The 27,823-nt window shown below is 46.3% G+C and overlaps 2 protein-coding genes across 4 annotated transcripts in view; one reads left to right on the plus strand and one right to left on the minus strand.

Annotated features, from left to right (window-relative positions):
- The first annotated feature begins 152 nt into the window (after positions 1–152).
- SLC66A3 (solute carrier family 66 member 3) lies at positions 153–22,342 on the plus strand. 3 transcript variants are annotated; one of them, XR_012095211.1, is made up of 8 exons: positions 155–461; positions 5,702–5,784; positions 5,859–5,928; positions 9,434–9,491; positions 15,469–15,589; positions 18,459–18,500; positions 21,217–21,391; positions 21,516–22,342. XR_012095211.1 is itself a non-coding variant. In XM_007971473.3 (7 exons), the coding sequence occupies exons 1-7, from the start codon at positions 319–321 to the stop codon at positions 21,306–21,308; spliced, it is 609 nt and encodes a 202-aa protein (XP_007969664.1). In that variant the 5' UTR covers positions 155–318; the 3' UTR covers positions 21,309–22,342. The 3 variants fall into 3 exon arrangements, 2 of the variants coding, with proteins under 2 accessions (XP_007969666.1, XP_007969664.1); XM_007971473.3 differs by having other exon boundaries at positions 21,217–22,342; XM_007971475.3 differs by lacking the exon at positions 18,459–18,500 and having other exon boundaries at positions 153–461; positions 21,217–22,342.
- Positions 22,343–23,198: 856 nt separating this feature from the next.
- The window catches only part of ROCK2 (Rho associated coiled-coil containing protein kinase 2), a 164,217-nt gene continuing 159,592 nt past the window's right edge, over positions 23,199–27,823 (minus strand). Inside the window, exon 33 of the mRNA XM_038006572.2 lies at positions 23,199–26,831. Coding sequence (XP_037862500.1) covers positions 26,828–26,831 — 4 coding nt within the window. The 3' untranslated portion in view covers positions 23,199–26,827. The remainder of the gene's footprint in view (positions 26,832–27,823) is intronic.

Consider the following 27,823-nt stretch of genomic DNA (forward strand, 5'->3'; position numbering starts at 1 on the left):
TGAGGCGGGTCCGAGAACTGAGCGATCCCGGGCGGGTCCGTGGGCGGGGCTGCCGCCCGTGGGCGGGGCGAGATGAGACTGGCCAGGGGGCGGGGCGAGCCCGGGCGGATTAGGCGAGGCGGGCCAGGGGGCGGGGTGCGTCCAGGGGAGGGGCCGAGCGAGGCAGATCCGGAGCAAGGCGGAGCGCGGAGGGGCAGGCCCCGGCTGGGTGGTCCCGGGCGGATCCCGGGAAGGCGGAAGGCTTCGGCAGAGCTGTGCCGCCGAGGCTGAGCGGCCCTTTACCGCTGCGGCCGACCCGGTGCCCAAACCCGTGGCGCTATGGAGGCGGCGCTGCTGGGGCTGTGCAACTGGAGCACGCTGGGCGTGTGCGCCGCGCTGAAGCTGCCGCAGATCTCCGCTGTACTAGCTGCGCGCAGCGCGCGGGGCCTCAGCCTTCCGAGTTTACTTCTGGAGCTGGCAGGGTAAGGCCCGGGGCGACCGGGGCTGCCTCCTTCCCCCTCGCAGCTGCTGCCCCCTGGGAGCCCGGGAGAGCCTCGGCTCGAAGTAGGGCGGGGATGATCCTTGCACGCCGGCGTCGCAGTTGGGCGGCCGAGGGTGAACTAGGTAGCCTAGGGGCTTGGGGTGCTCTTCCCAGGGCCACCCGCCACCCGCTTACTTATATTGTTTCTCACCAAGCCCCGCATGGCACGAATTGACTGTGCACGCCCATTTTACAGATGAGGAAACAGACCCAGCGGAGGCAGCAGCCCTCGGTGCGCTAGTGACAAAACCTGCTGGCCCTGAGCAAGGCCATTTGCACCTCGAGGCTGTCATATTCTTTGTCACTAAACTCACCACGCACCCTCGGCCTCTTTTTCGGGCCTCGGTTTCCTCACCTGTGAAATAAGGGGTTGAACCAAGAATGGCTGAATCTCTTCTCCCGGTGGTTGGTGAGGAACCTTTCCTGGTTATTTAATGAGATTCCTTGGGAGAGGGTCTTAAGACAATTGCATTTCTTATAGAAAGAAGTTTCCTTAGTCATCTATAAGGACGTTGGAGAGTCTCTGCATTTGGGAAGGGGTGACAGAGAGGTCATTAGGACTCTGATTCTGAGGCAGCTTCTAAGGCCTTCCTATTCAAAGTATTCATCATGCCAGAGCACCAAACTTTTGGGGTATCATTTTTGAGCCCCAACAATAGGAAAACACATACCTGAACCTAGTGATCTCGCCCCTTGCCCCTGGCCAGGCCAGGCCCTCCACTTTGCTCCCCGCCATCACCCAGTGGGGTCTGAAGGCTAGTCCTCCACGCAAGCCGTCCTGGAGCGCAAGGTGGGCAGAGTGGGGGGTGCGGGATACAGGATGGGAAGAAGCCAATGGGTGCGGGGGAGAAAGAGGAGACCTCAGGTGTGGGAGGGTGAGGGACCCCACTCAGCCTCTGGACCCCGCGCCGGCCCTATGGAGCCCAGCCCTGGGCACAGTCATCCAATGGGGGGCTTTGAGGGGAAATTTCTGGGAAAGCTTTGCAGTGGGAGGGGCTGTGACCTCTTCCAGGCTTGTGAGTGACTCTGCCCTGTGGGGTGTGGAGGGGGCTCTCAGCCTGGATGGCAGGGTTGAGAGGCAACCAGGGGAGGCAGGCAGCCTGTTTCAGGTTGGTGCCGCCGCCAGGCTGGGAGCAGAGAGGCTGGAGCGATGAGGCTGTGGCAGAGGACACAGGCTGGAAGTGGCTGCAGTAACCGCTCAGGTGGGAGAGGGGACAAGGGCATGAAAGCCAAGAGCAGGATTTGGCCTTGGCCCCTTGCTAGGTCCCGGAGCTGGGGAAGCTGAAGCTGGACCCATGACGGAAAAGAAGCCAGGCCACCTGTAGAGTCCATAGATTCCCTCCTGCCACCAGCCCCTAAGCCTGCATTTCCACCACCTTTGCACCATTGCTTGAAAAACGCAAACCCTCAGAGATACGTAGGTGAGGGCTCATATTAAATCTGTCAGCTGTCACCTCTCCCAGCTTACCTTAGTCCCAGCTCGCCTTAGTGAAAGCCAGACCTCTGGCAGTGGAAGGATCTTCCTGGGCATGGGAGCCTAAGGGTTGGGTGGGGCAGTGGCTTGCTGCTGTCCCTGCTGGCCTGTCTAAGGGGCTTGCTGTTATCACTACAGGTAAAGGGGACTCTGTCAGGGCTGGTGCACTAGCTCTGCAGCCTCCAAGCCAGGGCCAGGGCCAGGCACACAGACTTCTGTCAGGGCCCAGCTGCAGTGCCAGCCTCACCTGGAAGACAGGCTGGAAGGGATCAAGGCTCTACCCTTGCTGAGTTCCAGTAGATTTGATCTCTATGCCGCCAGCTGTTTGTTATCATGTGGTATTGCCTGAGCAGTCCATGTGTTGACTCTATGCATTGTATAAATTATCATGAATTATAATCTCATTTAATCGTTACAGCAGCCTTAGGAGGTAGGTGTTGTTTTTGTCCCCAGACAATGAGAACCTGAGTTAGGGAGGTAAGGAGCCCGGGGCAGCAGCGGGCTGGGTAGCCCAGCAGGGTCCTGGCCCTCCCATCTGCCTGCCTGCCTCCCTCATGCCCTTCCCAGCCTTGCCTGGGAGGCCCGCCTGGGTCTGGCCATGCTTGCCAGCTGGGCCCCGGGCCCCTGACCAGATCCGGCAGCAGCCAGAGTTAGAGCAGAAGGAACTCCAGGGGTGTGGCAGTCAGCCATCTGGATGGCACAGGCCCTCTGTGGGTCTCCATTTCCCAGTTCTGAGAGCATCGAGTCAATTGGAGCATGAAGTGTGTCTTAATGACACCAGAAAAGCCTTTTTAGTGTGGCTTGGTGTGAAGGGCAGGAGCCTCCGCCCAGGGACCTGCCTCTGCCGCCCAGGGGCATTCCTTGTAGCTGGGGCCTTCTCCCTCCCTGGTTCCCAACCTTGCTGCTTCTCAGCCTTGCTGGCGGCCTCCTGCCCTGCCTGCAGGGCTCTGCCTCCCTGCTCTCTGCAGCCAGGAGCCTCCTGGAACACAGGATCCATAGGACCTGCCCTGCCTGCAGCCTTCCGTGGACTGTGGCCCTCCCTCGGTGGACCCTTAGGCTGTAGAACCTTGGCCTCTGGGTAGGATGCCTTTGGAGCCCACTAAGTGCTCCAGGTCACTTGTCCCCCAGCCTGGGTGGGGTATGTTTTGTTTAACCCTCTAGCAGGTGTTGAGGGAGAAAACTCCAACAGTTGCATGGAGCAGATGGGAATGGAGACAAAAAAAATGGGTCTGTGTCAGATGCCTGGCCAGCATGATTTTATGATGATGAGCATTGTAGCGATTACTTATTAAAATGAACTTTAAAGGGCCAGGCATGGTGGTTCTCGCCTGTAATCCCAGCACTTTGGGAGGCCGAGATGGGCAGATCACCTGAGGTCAGGAGTTCAAGACCAGCCTTGCCAACATAGTGAAGCCCCGTCTCTACTAAAAACACAAAAATTAGCCAGGCGTGGTGGCGCACACCTGTAGTCTAAGCTACTTGGGAGGCTGAGCAGGAGAACCGCTTGAACCCGGGAGGTGGAGGTTGCAGTGACTGTGATCGCGCCACCGCACTCCAGCCTAGGGGACAGAGCAAGACTCTATCTCAAAAAAAAAAAAAAAAAAATTAGAAACTAAAGGAAAGACATTGCCCCCACCTCCCCAGGCTGCAGGGGCTGGGGGAGTTTGAGTCCCAGGTGTTTTAATTTAATTTAGTTTAATTTAGGAGAGCTAAGTAATTAAGCATGAGGCCAAAGTACATAAGAAAGTGGCAGTCTTTTATTGCAAATAAGCATACACTCTCGGACGAGGTTCTCTGGTTCTTAGGTGTGGGGGGCCAGGGAAGTCCCGCCTGCGCTCTCGGGTGATGTTCTCCGGTCCACAAATGCGTGGGCCGAAGAAGTCACACCGGCTCCTGCCGGCCGCGGACCTTTAAGCATTGGTACTGGAAGGGGGAGGGCAGTGGGCGGGATAAGGGCGTGATAGGGGCGTCTCCATAGGCGTGGCCGGGTAAGTTTCGATCTCTTCGGATTGACATCACCTGGCGCATGCTCGGTTGATCTGCATCTTCCCGGGGCAGGCTACATTTTCCCGTGCGCGGGAAAGTTGGTGAGGAAGAACTCGGAAGCAACACGGATTGTGCCTTCTTGTTCACCTTCCTCCATTTTGTCCCTTCTCCCTCACCCAAACACCAGGGAAAGCAGGGAGTAGATGACAAAACCTGCAGGGGCAGCAATGACTGCGTCCAGATCAGCCTCGGGAAATCCAGGCTCTTCATCTCGTATGTTCTTGGTGTCTTTGGGCCTCCGTTTCCCTAAGTGGTCTGTGAGATGTGGAGGCCAGCATGGATGACCCCTGGAGGTGAGAACGGGCTCTGACATCCCCAGGTTCTCAGGCCTGGCCTGCGGACTGCGGCTGCGTCCCAGGGTCAGCACACCGTTAGTTCAATGGTGAAGACCCCCATAGCTTTTGTTCTTCAGCACTCAGCGGCTGGCTGTGGCCCCACAGAGGGGCTGGGATGCAGCCTCCCGCTCTGCCAGCCGCTCTGGGCTCCATCTCACAGGGGAACAGAGAGGGCTGCTCAGGAGGCTGGCAGGAGGACAGTCCCTGCGGCAGGGCAGGGTGGGCAGAGGCACCGCTTATCCCTGAAGCTGGGAGGTGGCCCAGAGGGTCGGCAGGCAGCTGGGGGTGGGGACCCTCCTGGGCACGGTGGAGGCCTCCACTCGGGGACCAGGCCTGCGGGAGGCCCTCGTGCTCAGGGCGACACTGGGACCTCCTCCGACTCCGCCCCCAGCTAAGTCGCGCACTGTCGGAAACAGGCTAGGGAGGCACAGCCTGTTTGTGAACCGGGCTTTTCCAGGATTCCTTCCCAGCTTAGGCGATCGGAGACCCTGGGGGATCCCTCCTGTGCATTGAAGTCCCGTGGTTCCTGCTCCCCTTTCTTCCCGACCTGAGTGGTCTGAACACACAGGTGAGAGGGAGGGAGCCACAAAGCTGGGTGTGGGACAAACAGCCCCAGGAGACCACGGGGATTCCGGTCCTGAGGGAGGAGACAGCTGGGTGTGAGGGGGAGGCAGGAAGCTCTGCCTTTTCTTCTGAGAAGGTGGGACCCTGGGGTCTTTGCAGCATCCTCACAGCTGGAATCTTAGTGAAATTGAGGGTGGTTCTTTGTGCTTTTCCCCCATTGCCGTCTCAACCAGGCAGCTCTTCTGGAAAGCAACTGGACCATCCAGATGCTGTTCTAACTCTTAAAACATGGCTACAGACCCCTATCCAGGGATGGCTGCAGCCCCTCGGATCCTTGTGCCTCTGCAGCTTCTCAGAGTGGAGGGCACATGTGTGCACCAGCTGAGGGGCAGCTGCTGGGGTCAGTGAGAGCCCAACGTGGCAGGCAGGCCAGCAAGCGTGGGCCCAGAAGGCCCAGTCTCATACTCCTGCTCAGGGATTTGCCTTCTGTAAAAATCCTTTGTAAGTGACCATCTCAAGGCACTTTATAGAGGTCATGGGTATTGCACTATGGCCCAGTGCCCAGTAAGTTCTGGATGCTCCAAAAATTGTACAGATGATTCAACTGAATTCCATCTATTTTGTTCTAAATCTTCGCCTTTAACACTGGGGTGTCCACACCACCACTGCGAGGATTCGGCAAACCTGTGTTCCGGGTGCCTGCCAGGCCCCGACAGCTGCGTTTTGGGGCAGCCGCGTGGACATGTGCCCTCCTCTTTCCAGGTTCCTGGTGTTTCTCCGGTACCAGTGTTACTATGGGTATCCGCCGCTGACCTACCTAGAGTACCCCATCCTCATCGCACAAGGTAACAGCCCCTTCCCTGTCCGGCGGGCTGCTGCGGGTCTCCCCTTCCTCCCTCACTCGGAGCCTCTCTTTCAGATGTCATCCTCCTGCTGTGTATCTTTCATTTTAACGGGAACGTGAAGCAGGCCACTTCTTACATTGCTGTGTATCCTTTCCGAATCTGAGCCAGAAGTGGGAACGGGGGTGTTATTTGCGAATAGTATGCACTGTGAAGCAGGCTCCTTTACCAGATGTGTATTTTTTGGTTAAAAAAAAAGAATCTCAAATATAAATGTGTCCACGTACACTCAGATGCCCTCAGTACAGCCCCTGCTGCCCCTCTGAGACCAGCATGCCCTGGGCGGTGCCAGCAGGCCGAGTGGAAGGCAGATGGGTCGAGTCCACCCTTGCTAAGAGCAGCATCATCCAGCTGCATTAGTTCATCTGAGACATTTCTTCCTGCCCTGATAATGTCCCCCAAGGATTGGAAGCAATAATGAGAGTATCCGGCGCCTCTCAAGATGTTAGCTTAGAGGCTGAGCCTTGAGGTCTGAGCAGCAGTCGGTGGCCCGGAGGCTTGCAGTGGAAGCCTGGTCAGCTCAAAGATGTGTCCCCACTCAGTGGCACTTCCTGTGAATGAGGGTGAGGCTTCACTTCAGTTCTCTTTGTAAAGACTCACCAGTTGAACGTCACACTTCTTAAAAAGCCAGGAGAGGCCGGGCGCGGTGGCTCACACCTATAATCCCAGCACTTTGGGAGGCTGAGGCGGGCGGATCATGAGATCAGGAGATCGAGACCATCCTGGCTAACAAGGTGAAACCCTGTATCTACTAAAAATACAAAAAAATTAGCCGGGTGTGGTGGCAGGCACCTGTAGTCCCAACTACTCGGGAAGCTGAGGGCGGGAGAATGGTGTGAACCCGGGAGGTGGAGCTTGCAATGAGCCGAGATGGCACCACTGCACTCCAGCCTGGGCGACAGAGCAAGACTCCGTCTCAAAAAAAAAAAAAAAAAGCCAGGAGAGTGTTTTTTGTTGTTGTTTGTTTGTTTGTTTTGAGGCGGTCTTGCTCTGTGGCCCAGGCTGGATTACAGTGGTGGGATCAAAGCTCACTGCAGCCTTGACCTCCTTGGTCAAGCTTAATTGTCTTGATCAAGCGATCCTCCTGCCTCAGCCTCCCGAGTAGCTTGGACTATCGAAGCATGCCACCACACCCAGCTAATTTTTAAATTTTTTGTAGGTACGCGGGTCTCCCTATATTGCCCAAGCTGTAAGATGTTTTAACCTTTTTTTTAAGAGACAGGGTCTCACCGTGTCACCCAGGCTGGAGTGCAGTGGCTGGATTATAGCTCACTGCAGTCTTGAACTTCTGGGGCCAAGGAATTCTCCCGCCTCAGCCTCCTGAGTAGCTGGAACTACAGGTGCATGCTACCATGCCCAGCTAATTAAAAAAATTTTTTTTTAGAGATTGGGTCCCAGTGTGTTGCCCAGACTAGTCTTGAACTCCTGGACTCAAGCGATCTTTCCACCTTGGCTTTCCAAAGTGCTGGGATTACAGGCATGAGCCGCCACTCCTGGCCCAAGAAAGTGTTTTGAATGGCACTAGCTGTCAGCCTGTCCTGCCACATCTGTGAAATGTCCTGAGCTGTTTCTTCTATGCCCTCTTCAGAGCAGAGGAAGGAGGGCAGAGCCAGGCCTGTGGCCCGAGTGACCTAAGCGCAGGCCATGAGAATGTGGGTGTGGAGTGGTGGGAAACAGCTGGCCTGGAGCCAGACAGGACAGGTCCCTGCCACCCCGGCGGTGGCTTCAGCATACACCATAAACTGCGCGTCCCCCATCTGTGACGTGGGACCATAATGCCTATGTTTTAAGGTTGTTGTGGAAGCTAGAAGTACCAGACACACAGTTAAGCAGAGTAAATGACAGGGCCATTGCGGTGGTTTTACCAGCAGCGAGGCTCTGCAGCCTGTGCCGGGGGAGGGCGCTGGGTTCTGGCCGAGTCCTGACCCTCTGCTGTTTCCCCAAGTGGGAAGCTCTGCTGCCTCCGTTTCTCTCTGCAGAAAGAGGGACTGCACAGCTGTACTGCACCTCAACACTTCACGGTCAGTCCCAGCTGGTTAAAGTACTGGTAAACGGTACTTTGAAGATGAAAAGAGTTACGTGATTTACTTTTGAAATGAAATGCAACAGCTTTGTGCAAATGGTGAGTCTGCAGATTAGAAAATTTGGGTGCTGGTGGCACTGGGAGATATCACATAGCTGGAGGCTGATGGCGAGTCCGTAGTATCAGCAAGATGCTTATAATCTCCTGTTGGACTTACAGAGAGCAAAAGAATAGGGTTACCATATTAAGGAATACTTTTAAATATTGCATGGGATATACTTCTACTGAAAATTATTGACCAGGTGCGGTGGCTCATGCCTGTAACCCCAGTGGGTTGGGTGGTCTAAGTGGGAGGATCTTTTGAGGTCAGGAGTTTGAGGCTAGCCTGGGCAACATAGTGGGATTCCCTAGTGCTCCAAAAAAAAGAAGAAAAAAAATGATTCAAGCATGGTGTCTCACACCAGTACATAACTCGGGAAAAGTTATTTATTTTCCACCTGAAATTCAAATTTAACTGGGTGTCCTGTACTTTAATTTGTGAAATCTGGCAACCCTACTAATAAATCATCTGTAGGATCTCAGGAGCTCCTGCTATTGGTCCAATTTTATAAAATGTGTATTCCGAATACACAGAATGAGGTAGGATGGAACAGAATTGGTTGGGGGAGGAGTCACAAAAATTAGGTTTCAAAATTGAGTTAGTGTTTTCAAAACAGGATTCTCTCCAGCCAGCTTCGAGCTACCTTCTGGTGTTGACCAGGCTGTGAGTATTTAGTTCCACTGACTTTTAGCACCGGGCATTGTTTCAATATCTTCATTTAATTAATGTTTGAAATTATAATAATAGCAGTCTCTTGAGTCGGTGCTACGTGCTTTTAGGCATTTGGGAGGTAGATAGAGTAAGGAATGTTGAGTCCATTTTACAGATAAGCAAATCAAGGTGGAAAGATGGAAAGCGACTTTCCCAAGGCCACTCCAGAGACTCTTGGTGGTCTCCTTCCAGCCTGGCCGCTGTCTCCTGGGTGCTTGTTCAGCTCCCAGCTGACCTCTATTCCTGTGGCGTCGCCGAGCTCAGTGCACACGCCTGACTCCCAGCATTGCCCACCCCAGCTGTATCGTTTTTACAGTGGAGTTAGTGGGAAAAGTGGAAGTCAGTAAACAAAAGGTCACATCACACCAATTTTGCAGAACATTCCTGCTTTATAATGTTGGACTTCTTTTTTAAGTGCTCAGCTTTTGACCATAAATAGGAGATGTCTGCATGGTCTAGAATTAAGTGGTCAGTGAAAACCACTAGGAATGTTCCCGGTCGTCGGGAGCAGCCCGTGAGTGTGGGTGTCTTTCTATTTCTCTTCCGTAACCTGCTTTTGTTCTTTTGAACCCCCAGCAGGTGTTCACTTGCAACCCTTTTCATCCTTTCTAAATCCGGCAGATTCTGGCAGCATGTCCCCCTCTGCCACCCACCTGGCTTCCATGTGCAGCTCTCTGTGGTCTTGGTTTGTGTATGTGAGATGGGAGGGTGGCAGGGATGTGGACGACCCACTGCTGTGTCCCTTAACACTTGGTAAGATTGGTGTCTTCTTGGTTCGTCCTCGCCCTGCAGAAGTGGATCATAGACCTGGCCATGGTGAGTATTGTGCTTGAAAAGAAAGTAGGAGGAATAAACTACCTTGGAGAGAACTTGATAGATCTCATATATATATATATATATATATATGCGCATGTTTTTTTTTTTTTTTTTTTTTTTTTGAGATGGAGTTTCACTCTTATTGCCCAGGCTGGAGTACAATGGCGCAATCTCGGTTCACCACAACCTCTGCCTCCTGGGTTCAAGGGATTCTCCTGCCTCAGCCTCCCCAGTAGCTGGGATTACAGGCATGTGCCACCATGCCCAGCTAATTTTTGTATTTTTAGTAGAGACAGGGTTTCACCATGTTGGCCAGGCTGGTCTTGAACTCCTGACGTCAGGTGATCCACACGCCTCGGCTTCCCAAAGTGCTGGGATTACAGGTTTGAGCCTAGGCGCCCGGCCACTAACAGTTTTAGAATGAAGAATTGAGCATCAGTTAATGAGCTTCTTCTTAGGTTCATAATGGCATGTTGGCCTTGTCCTGGAGAAGGGCCGACTTATTTTCATACTTGGCTCAGGGCTGAAAATTTCCAAGGGCTTCTGAGGGTGGTTGAGGATGTGTTTGACCACAGACCTCTCCAAGGTGACAGAAGTGAACGAGAAAAGAAGGAGGAGAACTAACTGGTGGTCGCAGGGCACTGCCTGCCACACCTAGACTCATGAATTTCTTTCCCCTTTCCCCCAGCATCTTGTCTGTGGACAAGATTCCCTGTTTCTTTGGAGAGCAAATAAGTAGGGTTGCCGTATTAAAAAAGGAACACTTTTTCAGTACAGGTATGTCCAAAATATTGCATGGGGCCAGGCGCGGTGGCTCACGCCTGTAATCTCAGCACCTTGGGAGGCCAAGACAGGCGGATCACCTGAGGTCAGCAGTTCGAGGCCAGCCTGGCCAACAGGCGAAACCCCATTCTCTACTAAAAGAAAATACAAAAATTAGACAGGCATGGTGGCGGGCACCTGTAATTCCAGCTACTTGGGAGACTGAGTCAGGAGAATCGCTTCAACCCCGGGAGGCAGAGTTTGCAGTGAGCTGAGATCATGCCACTGCACTCCAGCCTAGGTGACAGAGCGAGACTCCATCTCAAAAAACAAACAAACAAAATATTGCATGGGACATACTTGTACTAAAACATTATTTGTTGTTGATCTGAAATTTAAATTTAACTAGATGTCCTGTATTTTTTTTTTTTGCCAAATCTCGCAACCCTGTAAATGAACCTTCTCTCTGTTGTCTCTGTTCTCTCTGTTCTCAGTAGCTCCTAGTTCTGATTGAGTTGGGGTGGTTCTAGTTTGGGGGTGATTAGCTCCCATACAGCAGCTGTGAGCCTTCACCCCTCAGGAAACATCCTTCCAGCAATGTTGAGGCTTGTCCAGAATGGCTGGGTGCAGTGGCTCACGCCTGTAATCCCAGCGCTTTGGGAGGCCGAGGCATGTGATCACTTGAGGTCAGCAGTTCGAGACCAGCCTGGCCAAAATGGCGAAACCCCATCTCTACTAAAAATACAAAAATTAGCTGGGCGTGGTGGCGCGCGCCTGTAATCCCAGCTACTCCGGAGGCTGAGGCAGGAGAATCGCTTGAACCTGCGAGGTGGAGGTTGCAGTGAGCCATGATCAAACCGTTGCACTCCAGCCTGGGCAACAGAGCGAGACTCCGTTTCAAAAACAAAACAAAACAAAACAAAAGAATCACGTTCAGGGTCAAAGGCAACAACAGCTTTTTGGTGTTTCTTCTGTACCCTTAGCAGTAGTCGTCTAGTCTAACCACACATTGATGATGTAACATTTCATGAAATGTAATTTTGATTCTTTCCTTTATCATGCGAGGGCTGAACACCAGGCTTCGTGCTGTGTCTGCCCATAGCCCTCCTTCACTGACTCAATGAGTGTTCCTCATGCACCTGCTCTGAGGTGCCAGGGCCCGGGGCACAAGGTGGCCCAGATCTGAGAGTCATGGAGAGCCCCAGTGCCCGAGAACCAGCAGGGCCTTCAGAGCTCACACATGGTAGCGAAACTCCAGAATCCTAGAGAGGAGCGGATGCTGCTTGAATCAGTGGAAAACCTCCATTGTAGAATGTTCTGTTTTTTGGCTTTCAAATGCAGGTACCCAAGATCGTTCCCCCAGAAGTCCTAAACTGTGCTTTCATGGTTAAATTGATAATTCATATACTCATGGTTTATTCACAAGAAAATGATTAAAGTACTTAAAAATGATCCCCATAACAGCTAAGCATCCCTTCTCCTTTCCAATCCTGTTTTACAGAAAAATGTCATAGTCTCCGATTGAATTGATATGATAAGACATTCCGGGACTCGGTTAGGGCCCAAACCAACACTATTTCAGGATTGTAAAGATGGCTTTGTTCCTGAAAGATGAATCTGGTAGAATATCTAGCAGGCAAGCTTGTGTTTAGCACGAGTGTGTCGTAATGTGGTCTGGGGCCCTGATGTATGTGAACAAAGCCAGCTTCCCTAGCTCTTCCCATCCCACACCGACTTCTTGCCACCCCGCCGAGCCTGTGTTCTGGCTAGTTCTCTGGTGCGAGCCCTCCCCTGCAGCCCTCCCTCCTCTGCTCTGTCCAGGTCTCCTGATTGTACAAGAGCCCCCTCTCCTCACAGGCCTTCCTGCCTGGGGTCAGCCATCCTCCAAGCCACCTGCACCTAGCTCCCAGGGTGACTTTAATCCTGCCACAGGCCTGACCACAGGTCCTTGGTCAACTCCTCTGCCCAAGAGCACTTCCTGCGGTTCCCTTCTCCATAATTCCTTTTTTTTTTTTTTTTTCTTTTGATGCAGAGTCTCACCCTGTTGCCCAAGCTAGAGTGCAGTTGTTGGCTGCAACCTCTGCCTTCTGGGTTCAAATGATTCTTGTGCCTGAGCCTCCTGAGTAGCTGGGACCACACGCACATGCCACCATGGCTGGCTAATTTTTGTATTTTTTGCAGAGATGGGGTTTCACCATGTTGGTCAGGCTGGTCTTGAACTCCTGGCCTCAAGTGATCCCCCCGCCTTGGCCTCCCGAAGTGCTGGGATTACAGGCTTGGGTCACTGCACCTGGCCTCCCTTCTCCATAATTCTTCCTTGTCCAAGTAACCCTTTCTGTCCTCCCAAGTCACGCTGGGTGCACTTTTATCATCACGTTTGCCAAACTGCATTATTATTAAGGATTTATTCCCTCAGCAAGGATTTGTTGAGTGCCGGCCAGGTGCCAGCACTGTCACAGGTCCTGGGGACCCAGCAGGAAACAGACTGAGTGTTCCCGTGAGCTTTCCTTCTCCTGGGGAGACAGAAGGTAAACAAGCTGCTCTTGTCAAGGCCAGCGGCTTTCATTCATGCCAGACCCTGTGACCAGTTCTCATTCCTCTTCTTCGTATCTCGGTAGCTTTTGACGCCATCGATCAGGACTCCTGAAGGGGTGGCCTGCCCCTTCACACCTGTGGGTGTTTCTCATTAGGTGGAACGAGAGACTTGAGAAAAGAAATGAGACACAGACAAAGTATAGAGAAAGAAAAAGTGGGCCCAGGGGACCGGCGCTCAGCATACAGAGGACCCACGCGGGCACTGGTCTCTCAGTTCCCTCAGTATTTATTGATCATTAGCTTTGCCATCTTAGAAAAAGGGAAGTGGCAGGATAATAGGACCATTGTAGGGAGAAGGTCAGCAGTAAGACATATGAATAAAGATCTGTGACATGAATAAGTTTAAGGAAAAGTGCTGTGCTTGATATGCATATGCAAACATCTCCATAAACCTTTTTAGTGCATAAAGAGCAGCATTGCCACTAGCATGTCCCACCTTCAGCCCTAAGGTGGTTTTCTCCTTTCTCAGTAAACAGAACATGCAATCGGGTTTTACACCGAGATGTTCCATTGCCCAGGGATGGGCAGGAGACAGATGCTTTTCTCTATCTCAACTGCCAAGAGGCCTTCTTTCCTCTTGTACTAGTCCTCAGCACAGACCCTTCACGGGTGTCAGGCTGGGGGACGATCAGGTCCTTCCCTTCCCATGAGGCCATATTTCAGACTGTCACATGGGGAGAAACCTTGGACAATACCTAGCTTTCCTAGGCAGAGGTCCGTGCGACCTTTGGCAGTGTACGCATCCCTGGGTACTTGAGATTAAGAGAATGGTGATGACTTTTCACAAGCATACTGCCTTCAGGCACTTGTTTAACAAAGCACATTCTGCACAGCCCAAAATCTGTTAAACCTTGAGTCACCACAGCACGTGTCTCTTGCAAGGACAAGGTTGGGGGTAGGGTCACTGATTAACAGCATCTCAAATACAGAACAAAATGGAGTCTCTTATGTCTACTTCTTTCTATATAGACACAGTAACAGTCTGATCTCTCTTTCTTTTCCCCACAGACTCCTCCGTGAATCGCTTTGCCCACCTGGCTTCCAGGACGCCTTGCTCCCCAGTGTCCCTTCCCCTTGATCCTTTCTGTATCCTTACTGATTCCTCCTCAGTTCCCTGATTTCAGTGTTTCCAGGGCTCCAACACACACCTCACAGCCAACCACTGGCTACCCTTGCCTGGCGAGTGAGCCTCTCCAACCTTGTGTGTCCAGAACTGGGTTTCTGATCTCCCACCCTGCCCTCTCCCTCCTTCATCTTAATCTGTCTCAATTAATGGCAACTCTGTTCTTCCACTGCAAAGGCCAGAAACACCGGAGTTTGGAATCACCCTGGATTCCTGGATTTCTCTTTTTCTTTTTTTTCTTTTCTTTCTTTCTTCTTTCCTTTCTTTCCTTCCTTTTCTTTCCTTTTTTTTGAGACAGAGTCTTGCTCTGTCACCAGGCTGGAGTGCAGTGGCATGATCTCAGCTCACTGCAACCTCCACCTCCCAGATTCCAGTGATTCTCCTGCCTCAGCCTTCCGAGTAGCTGGGGTTACAGGCGCCCGCCACTACACCCAGCTAATTTTTTTCTGTTTTTAGTAGAGACGGGGTTTCACCATGTTGGCCAGGCTGGTCTTGAACTCCTGACCTTGTGATTTGTCCGCCTCAGCCTCCCAAAGTGCTGAGATTACAGGCCTGAGCCACCGCACCTGGCCCCTCAGTACTTATTTCTTATTGGAGGTATGGATAGATGAAACTCTGGCCATGCATTGATTCTTTCTCATTCCCAACTTCAAACTAGCCCTGGCCATTAGTTACCCACTGCATGGTGGAATCTGTGAGTTATAAATAAATGTCTTAAGCTGGGCGTGGTGGCTCACGCCTGTAATCCCAACATATTGGGGGGCTGAGGCAGGCGGATCACCTGAGGTCAGGAGTTTGAAACCAGCCTGGCCAATGTGGCGAAACCCCGTTTCTACTAAAAATACAAAAATTAACCAGGAATGGTGGTGCGTGCCTGTACTCCCAGCTACTCGAGAGGCTGAGACAGGAGAATTTTTTGAACCTGGGAGGCGGAGGTTGCAGTGAACCAAGATTGTGCCACTGCACTCCAGCTTGGGCGACAGAGTGAGACTCTGTCTTAACTAACTAACTAACTAAATAAATGTCTCACTATTGCATTCTTTTTCACCAAAGTTAGGTTTCAACTTTGTACAAATCCGTTATTATTTTGACTTGAAAATTTGGCTTCAAAAGTGCTTTGAGTATCTGGTGCTCTTTTGTTTTTGTATTTTTTTTTTTGAGACGAAGTCTCGCTCTGTTGCCCAGGCTGGAGTGCAGTGGCACGATCTCAGCTCACTGCGAGCTTCGCCTCCTGGGTTCACGCCATTTTCCTGCCTCAGCCTCCCAAGTAGCTGGGACTACAGGCGCCCGCCAACATGCCCAGCTAATTTTTTGTATTTTTAGTAGAGATGGGGTTTCACCGTGTTAGCCAGGATGGTCTCGATCTCCTGCCCTCATGATCCGCCCGCCTCGGCCTCCCAAAGTGCTGGGATTACAGGTGTGAGCCACCGTGCCCAGGCCTCTTTTGCTTTTTTAACAAATAGACTCGTGACTTTCTCCCATTTTATCTGCAAACAGAATCTATGTACTTTCATCAGCGCGGCCAGTAAGTTTGCACAGCTCCAGTGTCTGTGGAAGACGAGAGACTCGGGAACTGTGAGTGCGCTGACTTGGAGCCTCTCTTCCTATACCTGTGCAAGTAAGGACCGGACTCAGACGGTGGGGAGGCCTTTGGTAGCACCAAGTGTCTACCTAGTAGGGTGTTAAGTTGGTGTTGAAGTAACATAGTCCCTGGCGCTTTACTGCTTTACAAATAGCTGTTCAGCTAGAACCTCCTAAGTGTATCCATGTTTACAAAGATGATTTAATGCAAAGTGTTCTCCATTTTCTGTAAGATCTAAGTTGCCAAGAAAAAAAAAATGGAAATGTATTTTTCTCCAAAAATCTGGCCTGATATTAATTAGTTCTCTCTTCTTTGAAAGGATGAAGAAGTTGATTATATTGAATGCACTAATTTATCTTAAAAATTTGAATATAACAGGTTTTAAAAGATGAACAGTGGCTTTTGAGAATGAATAAAATGTGTCGTAATGGAGATTTTCAGCAGCCACATTGTTTGGTCTTAACTTTAAAATGTTCACTGTTCATCTGGATTCTTACAAAAACTACCTAATATATATATATGGTATATATAGGTAGAAACATTTTTATAATTCAGAGCTGTCACATTAGTTGGATTTACTAGTTTTAGATATTTTAAGTAGATTTCATCACGGTTCTTCTGCATCTTAAAGGGCCAATGTCTCCATCCATGACTGCTGGTCTTTATATTCAACAAGTTGCTTGTCTTAATTATGTCTTAAAATCAAGATTTTCTTTCTTTGACAGGGTCTCGCTCTCTCACAGGCTGGAGTGCAGTGATGTGATCTTCACTCACTGCAGGTTTCCAAGTAGCCGGGAGTACGGGCACACACCACCACACCTGGCTAATTATTATTTATTATTATTATTTTGAGACAGTCTTGCTCTGTCACCCAGGCTGGAGTGCAGTGGTGCAATCTTGGCTCACTGCAACCTCTGCCTCCAAGGCAAGCGATTCTCCTGCCTCAGCCTCCCGAGTAGCTGGGATTACAGGCACATGCCACCATGCCTGGCTAATTGTAGTTTTAGTAGAGATGGATTTTCACCATGTTGGCTAGGCTGGTTTTGAACTCCTGACCTCAAGTGATCCACCCGCCTTAGCCTCCCAAAGTGCTAGGATTACAGGCGTGAGCCACTGCCCCCAGCCAATTTTTTGTAGAGACAGGTCTCACTATGTTGCCAAGGCTGGTCTCAGACTACTGGGCTCAAGTGTTCATCTCACCTCAGCCTCCCAAAGTGTTGGGGTTACAGGTTTGAGCTACTGTACCTGGCCCTGTATGTTTTCTTTGGAGAAATGTCTATTCAGATCCTATTTTTTAATTGGGTCTTTTGAGTTTCTTACATATTTTGGTCATTAACCCTTGTCAGATGTGTGGTTATTAACAGCCTTTTAAAAAGTTTGAGAGTCCTTTGGTGGCTGCCTCCCTAACTGAAGTCTTCTACTTACATGATGTATTTTATTTAAATGATGATTTAATCAACAGCTATTTATGGGGCGTCTGTGTGTAAAGCCTTGGTTTATCAAATGTGTCAACAAAACATTTTATAGGATTTGGCCTCTGCCTTTCAGGGGCTTGCAGTTTAGTTGGAAGATAAGACCAAAAAACTACTCTGTCAATATGTGCTACCTGCAGAATGTGTTAGCAGAGAGGGGTTTTGATGGGCTGGTACTGGGCTAGGAAAGGCATGCCTTGAGCTGCAGGCAGTGCTCTTCTCTAACTCCCAAGTCATGCCGCTCTCTGCTCTCGTGTGTCGGTTTAAACTGTTACTCCAGTTTCCTGAATGTTTACTAAGTAAAGGGCTATAGCACACAAATGAACTAAACAAAATAGTTCTAGTTAAACCCTTGGAAAAATTTTCCCCTTTTCTGGGCCTCAGTCTCCTTATCTATAAAATGCAAGGATAGAAATCAGTGCTTTGAAAACCTTTATTGTTTGTTTTTTGAGATGGAGTTTCGCTCTTTCGCTTAGGCTGGAGTGTGGTGGCGCAATCTCAGCTCACTGCAACCTCCGCCTTCCGGTTTCAAGCAGTTCTCCTGCCTCAGCCTCCCAAGTAGCTGGGATTACAGGCGCCAGCCACCACACCCGGCTAATTTTTGTATTTTTAGTGGAGACAGGGGTTTCACCATGTTGGCCAGGCTGGTCTCGAACTCCTGACCTCATGATCCACCTGCCTTAGCCTCCCAAAGTGCTGGGATTACAGGCGCAAGCCACTGCGCCTGGCCAAAACATTGTTTTTAATTAGTGGGAGCCTTTCTTTAAATAAAACTACCCAGAGGCTCCATTTGTAACTGAGAATTATTAAGAGTTGCTTTTGGAGGCTCGGGGGTTGCGGGTTAGCACGGAAGACAGTGGAAGGGAGCGCAGTCTTTCCGAGTTTCCGCGGGCAGTGCTTGAGTACCTCCTAGGTACCCTCCCTTCTGAGTAGTTTCAAAACCACTGGGGTAGGATGCATGGCTGGTTTTTGTGTTGTTTTTGTTTTTGAGATGGAGTCTGGCTTTGTCGCCCTGGCTGGAGTGCATTGGCGTGATCTCAGCTCACTGCAACCTTCTCCTCCCAGGTTCAAGTGATTCTCCTGCCTCAGCCTCCTGAGTAGCTGGGATTACAGGCGCCCGTCACTACACCTGGCTAATTTTTGTATTTTTAGTAGAGACAGCGTTTTGCCATGTTGGCCCGGCTGGTCTCGAACTCCTGACCTCAGGTGATCTGGCATGGCTAGTTTTTATGTAATTACGAAACACAGCACTATTTGGTTTTCTGTACTACCAAACTCTATCAAGAATAGTTAATATATATAGGTAAAAAAAAAAAATAATTAAGAAATAATGGTTAATATACATTGGGATATTAAAAGGGAAAGACATTATTAGCTAAACCCCAAAATGTCTGAGAGGCAAGTTACTTATTGCTGCAAGTTTTCTTTTACAGCAAGAATCATCACAACCTTAATGACCACCAATGATTTTACAAGTAAGCAAAATATATTCTCACTTCCTTTTTGAATTTTGTGCTATTTGTGCCTCCTTCATTTGTAAACTGTCTTAGAGCTTAATGGATGGACTTGGCTCTGTTGGATTACAGATTTAGAAGACGGCAACAATGTATTCCTACTCTTATTGGTAACCATTTTTATTATTAAGCCTCTCCTTCTTATAGTACAGGGGATAGAATATGCACAAGATAATAGATTCCTATCTCCATGGAACTTCCACTTAAGCAGTGGAATTGGACATGAGGTAATCACACAATTCCCTATTGAATTCTAATGGGACATGGTTTGGAAGAGTAGGGCAGGATGAGCATCTAAGGAGAACCTGGCCTAGTTTGCAGGAGCTGGGCAGATTAATTTGAAGAAGAGCGATCGTAAGGAAGAATAGAGGTTTAGCCAGAGGAAAGGGTGCTGGGGGAGGCCAGACTCCTAACAAGGAGCAGCATGTGAAGGTCATGAGTGAAGGACAAAGGGCTAGAGTGCGGAGAGCAGGGGGACAGTGACAAGCGGGTGAGTTTCAGGAGAGGAAGGGCGCGAGGCTGGCAGTGGCCCAAGTACCCAGGGCCTACAAGAACTGCCCACAAACAGTAGGAAGCCTCTGGAGGCTTTGAAGCAGGGAAGTGGTGTCACCAATGGACTATGTTCTTGTTCTGTTTCTTTAAAAGAAAAAGCTGTCATGGAAGAGGAAGTACTTTGGTTAACCACAAAATAATTTAGTAATTCCTTAGGCTGTTTTCAACTCCCAAATCAAGCATATATTATACATCTTTGGAAAATGATTAGAACAGATGGGTGTCACCTGTGACGATCAGACAATGTCCCCAGCATGGAGCCCTTTTAAATGAGCTAATTATTATTTGAGAAATAGTGCTTCAGAACAGAGATATGTTTGTTAGTCTCTTCCTGGAGGTTATACCTTTGCTCGAATACTTTTTGTCAGTTCTGATGGTAGGACTAAAATTGTTCTGGTCAAAGCATAAACTTTGATCAAGTGGGAAACGGGAAGGAAGACAGGCTTGGGGCTTTCCACAGGACTTGAATTCTCAGCATGGAAAGGAGAGTCAAACCACAAGTAAACAACAAAACCTATACATTAGAAATTAAGTTTAAAAGATCAAGATCTATGACAGCTATTCTTGAAAGTGATCAGTGTATCTGGGAATAACTTTTTTTGTTTTGTTTTGTTTTGAGATGGATTCTCTGTCACCCAGGCTGGAGTGCAGTGGTGTGATCTTGGCTCACCGCAACCTCTGCCTCCCACGTTCAAGCAGTTCTCCTGCCAGAGTAGCTGGGATTACAGGCATGTGCTACTATGCCTGGCTAATTTTTGTATTTCTAGTAGAGACGGGGTTTCACCATGTTGGCCAGGCTGGTCTCGAACTCCTGACCTCAGGTGATCCACCCACCTCCGTCTCCCAAAGTGCTGGGTTTACAGGCGTGCGCACCGCGCCCAGACTGGGAATAACTTTTTAAAAACAGTGTAGCTAAAATCTTACATGTGTTTTACAAACACAAAGGTATCTTAAATCTCATTAAACCTATTTATCAGGAGTTTTATCTGTACCTTACAATAGAAGTGAAGTCACTGTTAAAGTTATGTGTATGTATTTTTATTTTTCCATAGAGAGACACATTTTCATGCTTACCTGAATATAAAACATGCCTTGTTATGTGGGCCAGTTTTTCAGGATGATCTTAACAGAATATGTTAAACCACCCTTGCTTAACATGGAATGTTCTGACACAGCAGCACCCTCAGGACTTCAGATGAATAAAGGGATTATAAAGGGATTTTTAAAAGTTATAACCCTTCTTAGGCCAGGTGTGGTGGCTCATGCCTGTAATCCCAACACTTTGGGAGGCCAAGGTGGGCAGATCACTTGAGGTCAGGAGTTTGAGACCAACCTGGCCAACATGGGGAGACCCCGTCTCTACTAAAAATACAAAAAATAGCCAGACGTGGTGGCGGGCGCTTGTCATCCCAGCTTCCTGAGGACTGAGGCTGGAGAATCACTTGAACCCAGAAGGTGGAGGCTGCAGTGAGCCGAGACAGGCCACTGAACCCCAGCCTGGGTGACAGAGCAAGACTGTCTCCAAAAAAAAAAGAAAAAAAAAGTTATAACCCTTCTTAGCCAGAGCCACATTACTATCAATTGAGCACTTAAGATGATAAATTACGGCCGGGCGCGGTGCCTCAAAAGCCTGTAATCCCAGCACTTTGGGAGGCCGAGACGGGCGGATCACAAGGTCAGGAGATCGAGACCATCCTGGCTAACCCGGTGAAACCCCGTCTCTACTAAAAAATACAAAAAACTAGTCGGGCGAGGTGGCGGGCGCCTGTAGTCCCAGCTACTCGGGAGGCTGAGGCAGGAGAATGGCGTAAACCCGAAAGGCGGAGCTTGCAGTGAGCTGAGATCCGGCCACTGCACTCCAGTTTGGGAGACAAAGCAAGACTCCGTCTCAAAAAAAAAAAAAAAAAAAAGATGATAAATTACTATTTATGAATTCGGGCCAAGGGGCCGAAAGTAGTCATTATGATAGGAAGATCATTTCCCCAGAAATACCTGGAACCAAAATTGTTCATTTTGGGGGTTGGGGGTGAAGCTTTATTTAGGCTTACACTTTGAGCAGGAGGTGGTTTTGCTCTATATTGTGAAGACGGTTTTTAATACACTTTTTTTTTTTTTTTTTTTCCAGTTCTTACACGTTTTGTGATCATGCTGGCTTTAAATATATGGGTAACAGTGACAGTCCTTCGCTACCGGAAGACAGCTATAAAGGCGGAATGATGGATACATTATTCCTTCACACAGTGGATTTTGAGTAACTGAACCAAAGGAAAAAGCAGCTCTTTGCTAAATTAATAAATTTAGTAAATTTCATAAATTTTATACATTTAGTAAATCAGTTTATAATCTTTGAAGCCAAAGGCTTCTTTAGACTTAAAGAGCCACTTAAATATTTGTTTAAAAATACCAATTTCCCTCCTTCGTTAGGTTACGGTAGCGCTCGGACATCTGCAGTGCAGAGAAGGCCCGTGACTGTTGGAAGAAGTCATCCACGAAGCCCATTTTGAGGCCATTTTGACCCTTACTCTTAAGTTCTATATGAAGAACTACATCGGTTTGTTGGCTTTCAGAATCTTTTAGGAAATAAATCCTCTCCATGACAAAAATGAACATGAACGGAGTGGCATTTTGTTCCAAGTCAGAGGTGGACACCTACAATAAATGACTAGGGTTCACTTTCTGGGACTGATGTTTAATTGTAACATAGATACAACAGGGTGGCCTTGTTTTATATAATACAGTATTACACCTGCACGTGCTCTAGCAAGGATACCAAGGCAAGCACACATGTAACTGGCTTGAGTTTGTATCAAAATAGTCCTTCAACTTCGCACTGTGCCTTAAGTAATTCCTAACAAAAGGTACTAGGATTAGCTGCAATCTCTTCTTTCGATGAGGAAAGCCCAGTAAGCTTTCTGCTTCAAGGACAATGCTGCCATTGTTTAAAGGGCCACAACTATATAATTACCACTGCTGGAATCTGGTACAAAATACGTTTTGTCTACTGAAAACATACACAGTAAAGGGTGTTAGGTAGGTTCTGTCCAGTTCTTAGGGATTTTTTTTCACATTATAGTATTTTTACCCTAAATATGATGTTAAGATTATTATATACTGTATTTTCTTCTAAATTAACCCTAATGTTTAAAAACTCACTTTCCCCCTTTAATTGAAGGCATTGTTTTGTTATATGCAGTAATGATGTTTACCAGAGATTATTGTTTCCTATGCAAAATAAATTTTCGTATTTTGAATTCTGCTGAGTCTTAAAATTGTCAATCATTAATATGACTATTTTATGTAAGGTATAGTTTTTAAATAAACTAGTTAATCCTTTTAGAACTACTGCTTGGGACCAACAGGAAGAGGAACATGGTATCTAAAAACAATTATTCATTCTGTAGTTGTTAAAATTACAGATATCATATTTTTAAACATCCAAGTTAATCTTTTTTCATTTGCTGTTATAATCTGACCATTAGCATCAATACAAATTACATAATTTTTATTCCAACAAATGTTTTATTTAGATAGCATTAGTACTTTATCATTGCTTAAAGCAAGTCCTTTAAAAGCATACTTAACTTAGGTGACGAGGTCTCTGTTTTTCCCCCTTTGTCAGGCAACAAACACTGGAGCCATTTCAGACATTCTACACACATTATCATACTTAATCCGGCAGTGATCCTGTAAAGTAGACACAATCTCCATTTTACAGATGAAAACACTGAGGCTGAGAGTGAATAACCGGCCCAAGATCATATAGCAAATAACTGCCCTAGAAAACACTTTCTCAGCACACTATTTCCTGACAAAACAGACATCCTGCCTCTTTTCCTTATCCTCACTAATTCAAATGAGTTTGTTATATTTGTGTGCATCTTAAAACACCCAAATCAAATCAGAGATAGGCTCCTGGTTGAGATTTCGTATTCCTCCATGAATTAAATCATAGGGCAGAAGAATCACAAGTCTACAGCCTTAGTTATAAGACTTATTTACTATCCTCATCCCACTGTTTATACCCATCTTATAGAGAGAGCAAATGTTTTGGGTTAACTTTAGAAAGTTGCTGTATTCTAGGACTATTTCACAGGAGAAGTATGAAAATGCTTATGTCTCCATTTATTTTATTTTTTTTTATAAAAAGCAGGCATGAAATACAATTACATTACTACAAAGATGCAACAAAACTTCTAAAAAGGGGTGCAATTTTTGTTCAGAGGGGACAGCTGATCAAATATTTATGATTTTCTAAACCATGCAGTTCATTACTTACTACAATTTCAAACAAAACTCATTATTACGGGGATGGGAGTCAGGGAGAGGCCCCCCCAAGCATGATATCCAGCGCTGTCACACAGTGCTTATGTTCAAAGTGCTTACAAATGGTGTCTTCACAACATAGGGAAGCTGAAGCCTTATTCCAGGGAAGGAGAGGTGAGTCAGTAGCAGTGTCAATGCAGACTGAGAAGCTCGGCAGTGACTTGCTCCAGTCAGATTTTAGACACGATTTAAAACATGTTTCAATAAGGTTAATACAGTGTCCGAGTTTCTCTACTTTACCACCAGAATCCTAGAAGAGAATAACAGCCGCAGCATAACTTCTTAAAACTGTGGTGTAGCAACCTAGAGTATTTCTGTTTAGGATCTATAGATAAATGGATGCAAAATACATACTTTAGAGCCAGATTCATGTAACTCTAACACAGGTTAGTTTTAAAAGCACTAACCTTTATTTTGGCTTTACTGGTATGCTTATCCATTAGTTAGCTAGAACATTTTAAAACTTTCATATAGATTTTTAAAATTTGTTTCTAGAGAACATGGTTTTTTTAAATTAATACTTTAAAAACATTCACTATACATTAATTTAAACAGCAATATCGGCACCAGTTTTCCTTTCACTTCTGTCTCGTTATCCCCACAAAACAAAAGTAAAAAATCCAATAAGAAAATCCCAGTATTCATGATTTCTTAGTTCCCCATAGGAGGTATTTATGGCTCTAGGAGAAATCAGGTGTGAAGGAACAAGCAACTTTTAGTCTTATAAATATTTATCTTGGAAGCTTTAGGGCCTCAAGAAAAAAGAGAAACGAGCACAAAATCAGGTTGTTTCATATTTAATAAGTGTTGGAAAGAAAACACGTTTATAGATGCATGCACTCATGTATGTACGTGAAAGCGGCAATGCGGTAAAAAGCGAATTCTCACCCAAGGCCAGAATTTTTTATTAAGCGCATTTTCATTAGTTGGACAAACAACCTTATAAACCCTTATGTCAAACCATATAATGTGAAGAATCTCCATGGGAGAGATTTTTTTTTCACCCTTCAGAATTATTTTTCCCCTAAGACCTTCATATGAATCTTCCTTATACAGTTGGTCACACCATGATTCCTCATATTCTCTAATATATACAGCATTCCAAATTTAAACTTTTGCCTTTACTCAAATATTTGTTACTCGTGTAAACTTGAAATTATTTCACCTTAATAAAGTTTATTAAAAATATATATATATATATATACTCTCCAATTCAGAATAGGATAGAACCTCCCATAATGTAACAAAATCTTTATATAAAATATTAATTCAGTCTCCTTTTAACAACTCTAATGAATGGAAATATTTATTCTATATAAATTTTATATATTTTTTATTTTTTAATCTTACTTAAAAAAGAGCTGTCCCCCAAAACCAGAGCTGCAGAACACACCTGCAAGGGAAACGGCATGCACATCTAGTCTGAGCACAGACAGCACAGCAGAGTGCAGACTGGAGAACATAATAACAATATCAGTTTCAGTCTATCAGTAGGCCAGTGGCTACTCTTCAGTTTCCACAATACTATCTATTGTGGGGATCTAACTCTTTAAACAGCTCTAACTGATGTCAGAGGGAATCAGTGAAAAATGTCTACTTCCTTCATTGAAATATTAGATGACTTCTTTTTTTTTTGAGACGGAGTCTCGCTCAGCTGCCCAGGCCGGAGTGCAGTGGTGCGGTCTTGGCTCACTGAAACCACCGTCTCCTGGGTTGAAGCAATTCTCCTGTCTCAGCCTCCCGAGTAGCTGGGATTACAAGCAACTGCCATCATGCCCGGCTAGTTTTTGTATATTGGTAGAGACACAGTTTCACCATGTTGGCCAGGCTGGTCTTGAACTCCTGACCTCAGGTGATCCACCCATCTCAGCCTCCCAAAGTGCTAGGATTACAGGCGTGAGCCACCGCGCCCGGCCAGATGATGTATTTAAATACCATACCAAACTCTGTGTGTATTTATATAAAGAGAGACTGTTAAAAGGCTTCATAATTTAAAAAACCAAAAAACAAAAACTTGATGCTTACTATTGCTGCATACTGTTGCAGTATAAAACATACACTTATCTGGGATCATGAGAATATAACACGAATGGTCCTGCATAAACTGTAACTTTGACAGCATTTAAAAAATAAAAATCAAATTAAGTGCCTTTGAGGCCACTTCTTCCCAGTTACCAGTTTTCTTAACCCAGTACTAAAATATTGCCACACACAGCTGTATGTCTGAGGATCATATTTAAATATTTAAAATGTATCTACAGTCTTAGTTTTCTTTATATTTGGGAAAATTTTTGAATCTTAAGTGTGAAGATGTAATCACAAATGTCTTTACCAGGAATAAAAACATATCTAGGGTAGCCAGCAAATTTAAAGCAAAGAAAATATTTTGTAGTCACAGACTAATACTGAGGTCTGTAAAAAGGGTTGAATGAATAATAGACATCAAGGATATATTAGTTCCAACACCATCCATTATTGTTTCTATAACCAATAATACTTTAAAAACATTTGTTAATCAAAATAGGCTGACATTGATATAACTATTTATGTGTAAAAATAGTGCACGATTTCTCTCCCACAAAGCTAGTTTACATCCTAAGAGCTGGTAAACACTTTTTTTGTTTTTTAATACAGAAAGGGCTGAGACTTTGAAAAAAAATTAAATTAAGGCATTCAAAATGGGTAAAGTTGCCTATCATGAAGCATTAGGAAACTGATATAATTAACTTTAAACTTCTTGTTACAGTAACTGCTTAAACATGAACATGCAACTTCCATCAGGTACACAGGAATGAGTGATATAAACTCCAACATTATGGCTTTATACAAGTGCATAGTTGCAACTGCAGTAAGTAATGATATCTGATTAATGTGTATAAAAAAATAAAGTGGGAAGTTTAAAAAACCTTGCAGTATTAGAGTACTATATATATATATATATATATATATGTTGTGTGTTTATATATATATACACAGTATAATGGTCACTTCTTAAAGATGCAGTCAATATCACTGTAGTGGAATCCATTCCCAGATTCTTCTGGTAAATGTGCTGGTGAAACCTCTCTGTTGAAGCTAGAAAAGACGTTTTCTTTAGACTTTAACTCTTCTCAATCCTTGTGTGCACTGTAGTGTGAGTGACTGCCGAGAGCGCTTTATGGAAAAGTCTGGAAGAGTTGCATATATCCTTAGTCTATCAACCAATCATTGTTGGTTCAACCTGTTGCTTCAAAGGAGCCCAGATTTGTAATTTATATTACAGGGAAAAGGGGAACACATATATGTATGAGTGTATGTATCAGTCTCTCAGGAAAATATAGCTTTTTAATAAATTTTGGGCCATCATATTTCAGTCTTGTTCTCACTGGAAGAATACGATCACCTTGAATAATGACTGCTTTCATAGAAGGCAGTTAGCTGAAAAGAAAGAAAAAATAAAGTTAGTTGATACAGTGAAATAATTTCAGAGATTATTAAATTCCTAGAAAAAGCATTCCATTCACATTATTAAACTATACAGTCTTCCAACTACTATGTTTTTTAACACTAAACTCATGCATAAACATACTTACTGTATTACTTTTCCTGCAGGTACATGCAATTATATTCTTTCCCAAAACAACTTGGGATTTTGGAATTTTAGCTACACACATTACACACAAGTTTTAATATGGTTAACAAGCTATTAGGGTTAAACAATATGCCACAGAGTAACTCAGAAGATAAAGTTTGATTTGGGGTTGAACTGCCAGCTGCCTCATGTAGCTGACAGGGAAATGGGCCTATTGATCAGGTTCTACTTGGCTGTTCAACCCTAAGCCACACATTTTTTTTTATCTATAAGATAGGGCCAAATACATTGTTGTAGTAAATATATACAAGCTACTCTATGAAACCGGATTATAAATAGATACCAATACTACCTGATTTATGTTTTGCAACATAGACTAAAACAGACATTATTTCTTTTAAATCTTTCTACGTAAAAGGTTTAAGTTGAGGCTCAACTTTCATTCAAATCTCCTTGAGCCACTATTAACCAAACTATTTTACAAGAAAAAGCACAATTCTCACAGGGTATCACTGACATTCTTCAGCAAGGGTAACATTAAATTCTCACAAAGCAAACATTTCACAGCACCACACACAAAAATGCCAAATCAGAAACAGCTATTTCACAGCACTTATTAGACTTATAAAGATTTTATGCTTTCAATTCTTGCAAGTTGGAAATAAGAGGACAGAGATGGAGGGAGAAAGGAATCCCATGCTATGTTCACAAACTAATATAGCTGTACAAACTTGAAAACGTTGTAAATTTTACTTCTCTTCTGAATATGGCTTCTTTGGAATGAACAGAATTAACTCCTTTTGTGATTGCTATATCTCATTCCTAAGATAAATTCTAA

The sequence above is a fragment of the Chlorocebus sabaeus genome, chromosome 14, assembly GCF_047675955.1.
Source record: "Chlorocebus sabaeus isolate Y175 chromosome 14, mChlSab1.0.hap1, whole genome shotgun sequence".
Lineage (NCBI taxonomy): Eukaryota > Metazoa > Chordata > Mammalia > Primates > Cercopithecidae > Chlorocebus > Chlorocebus sabaeus.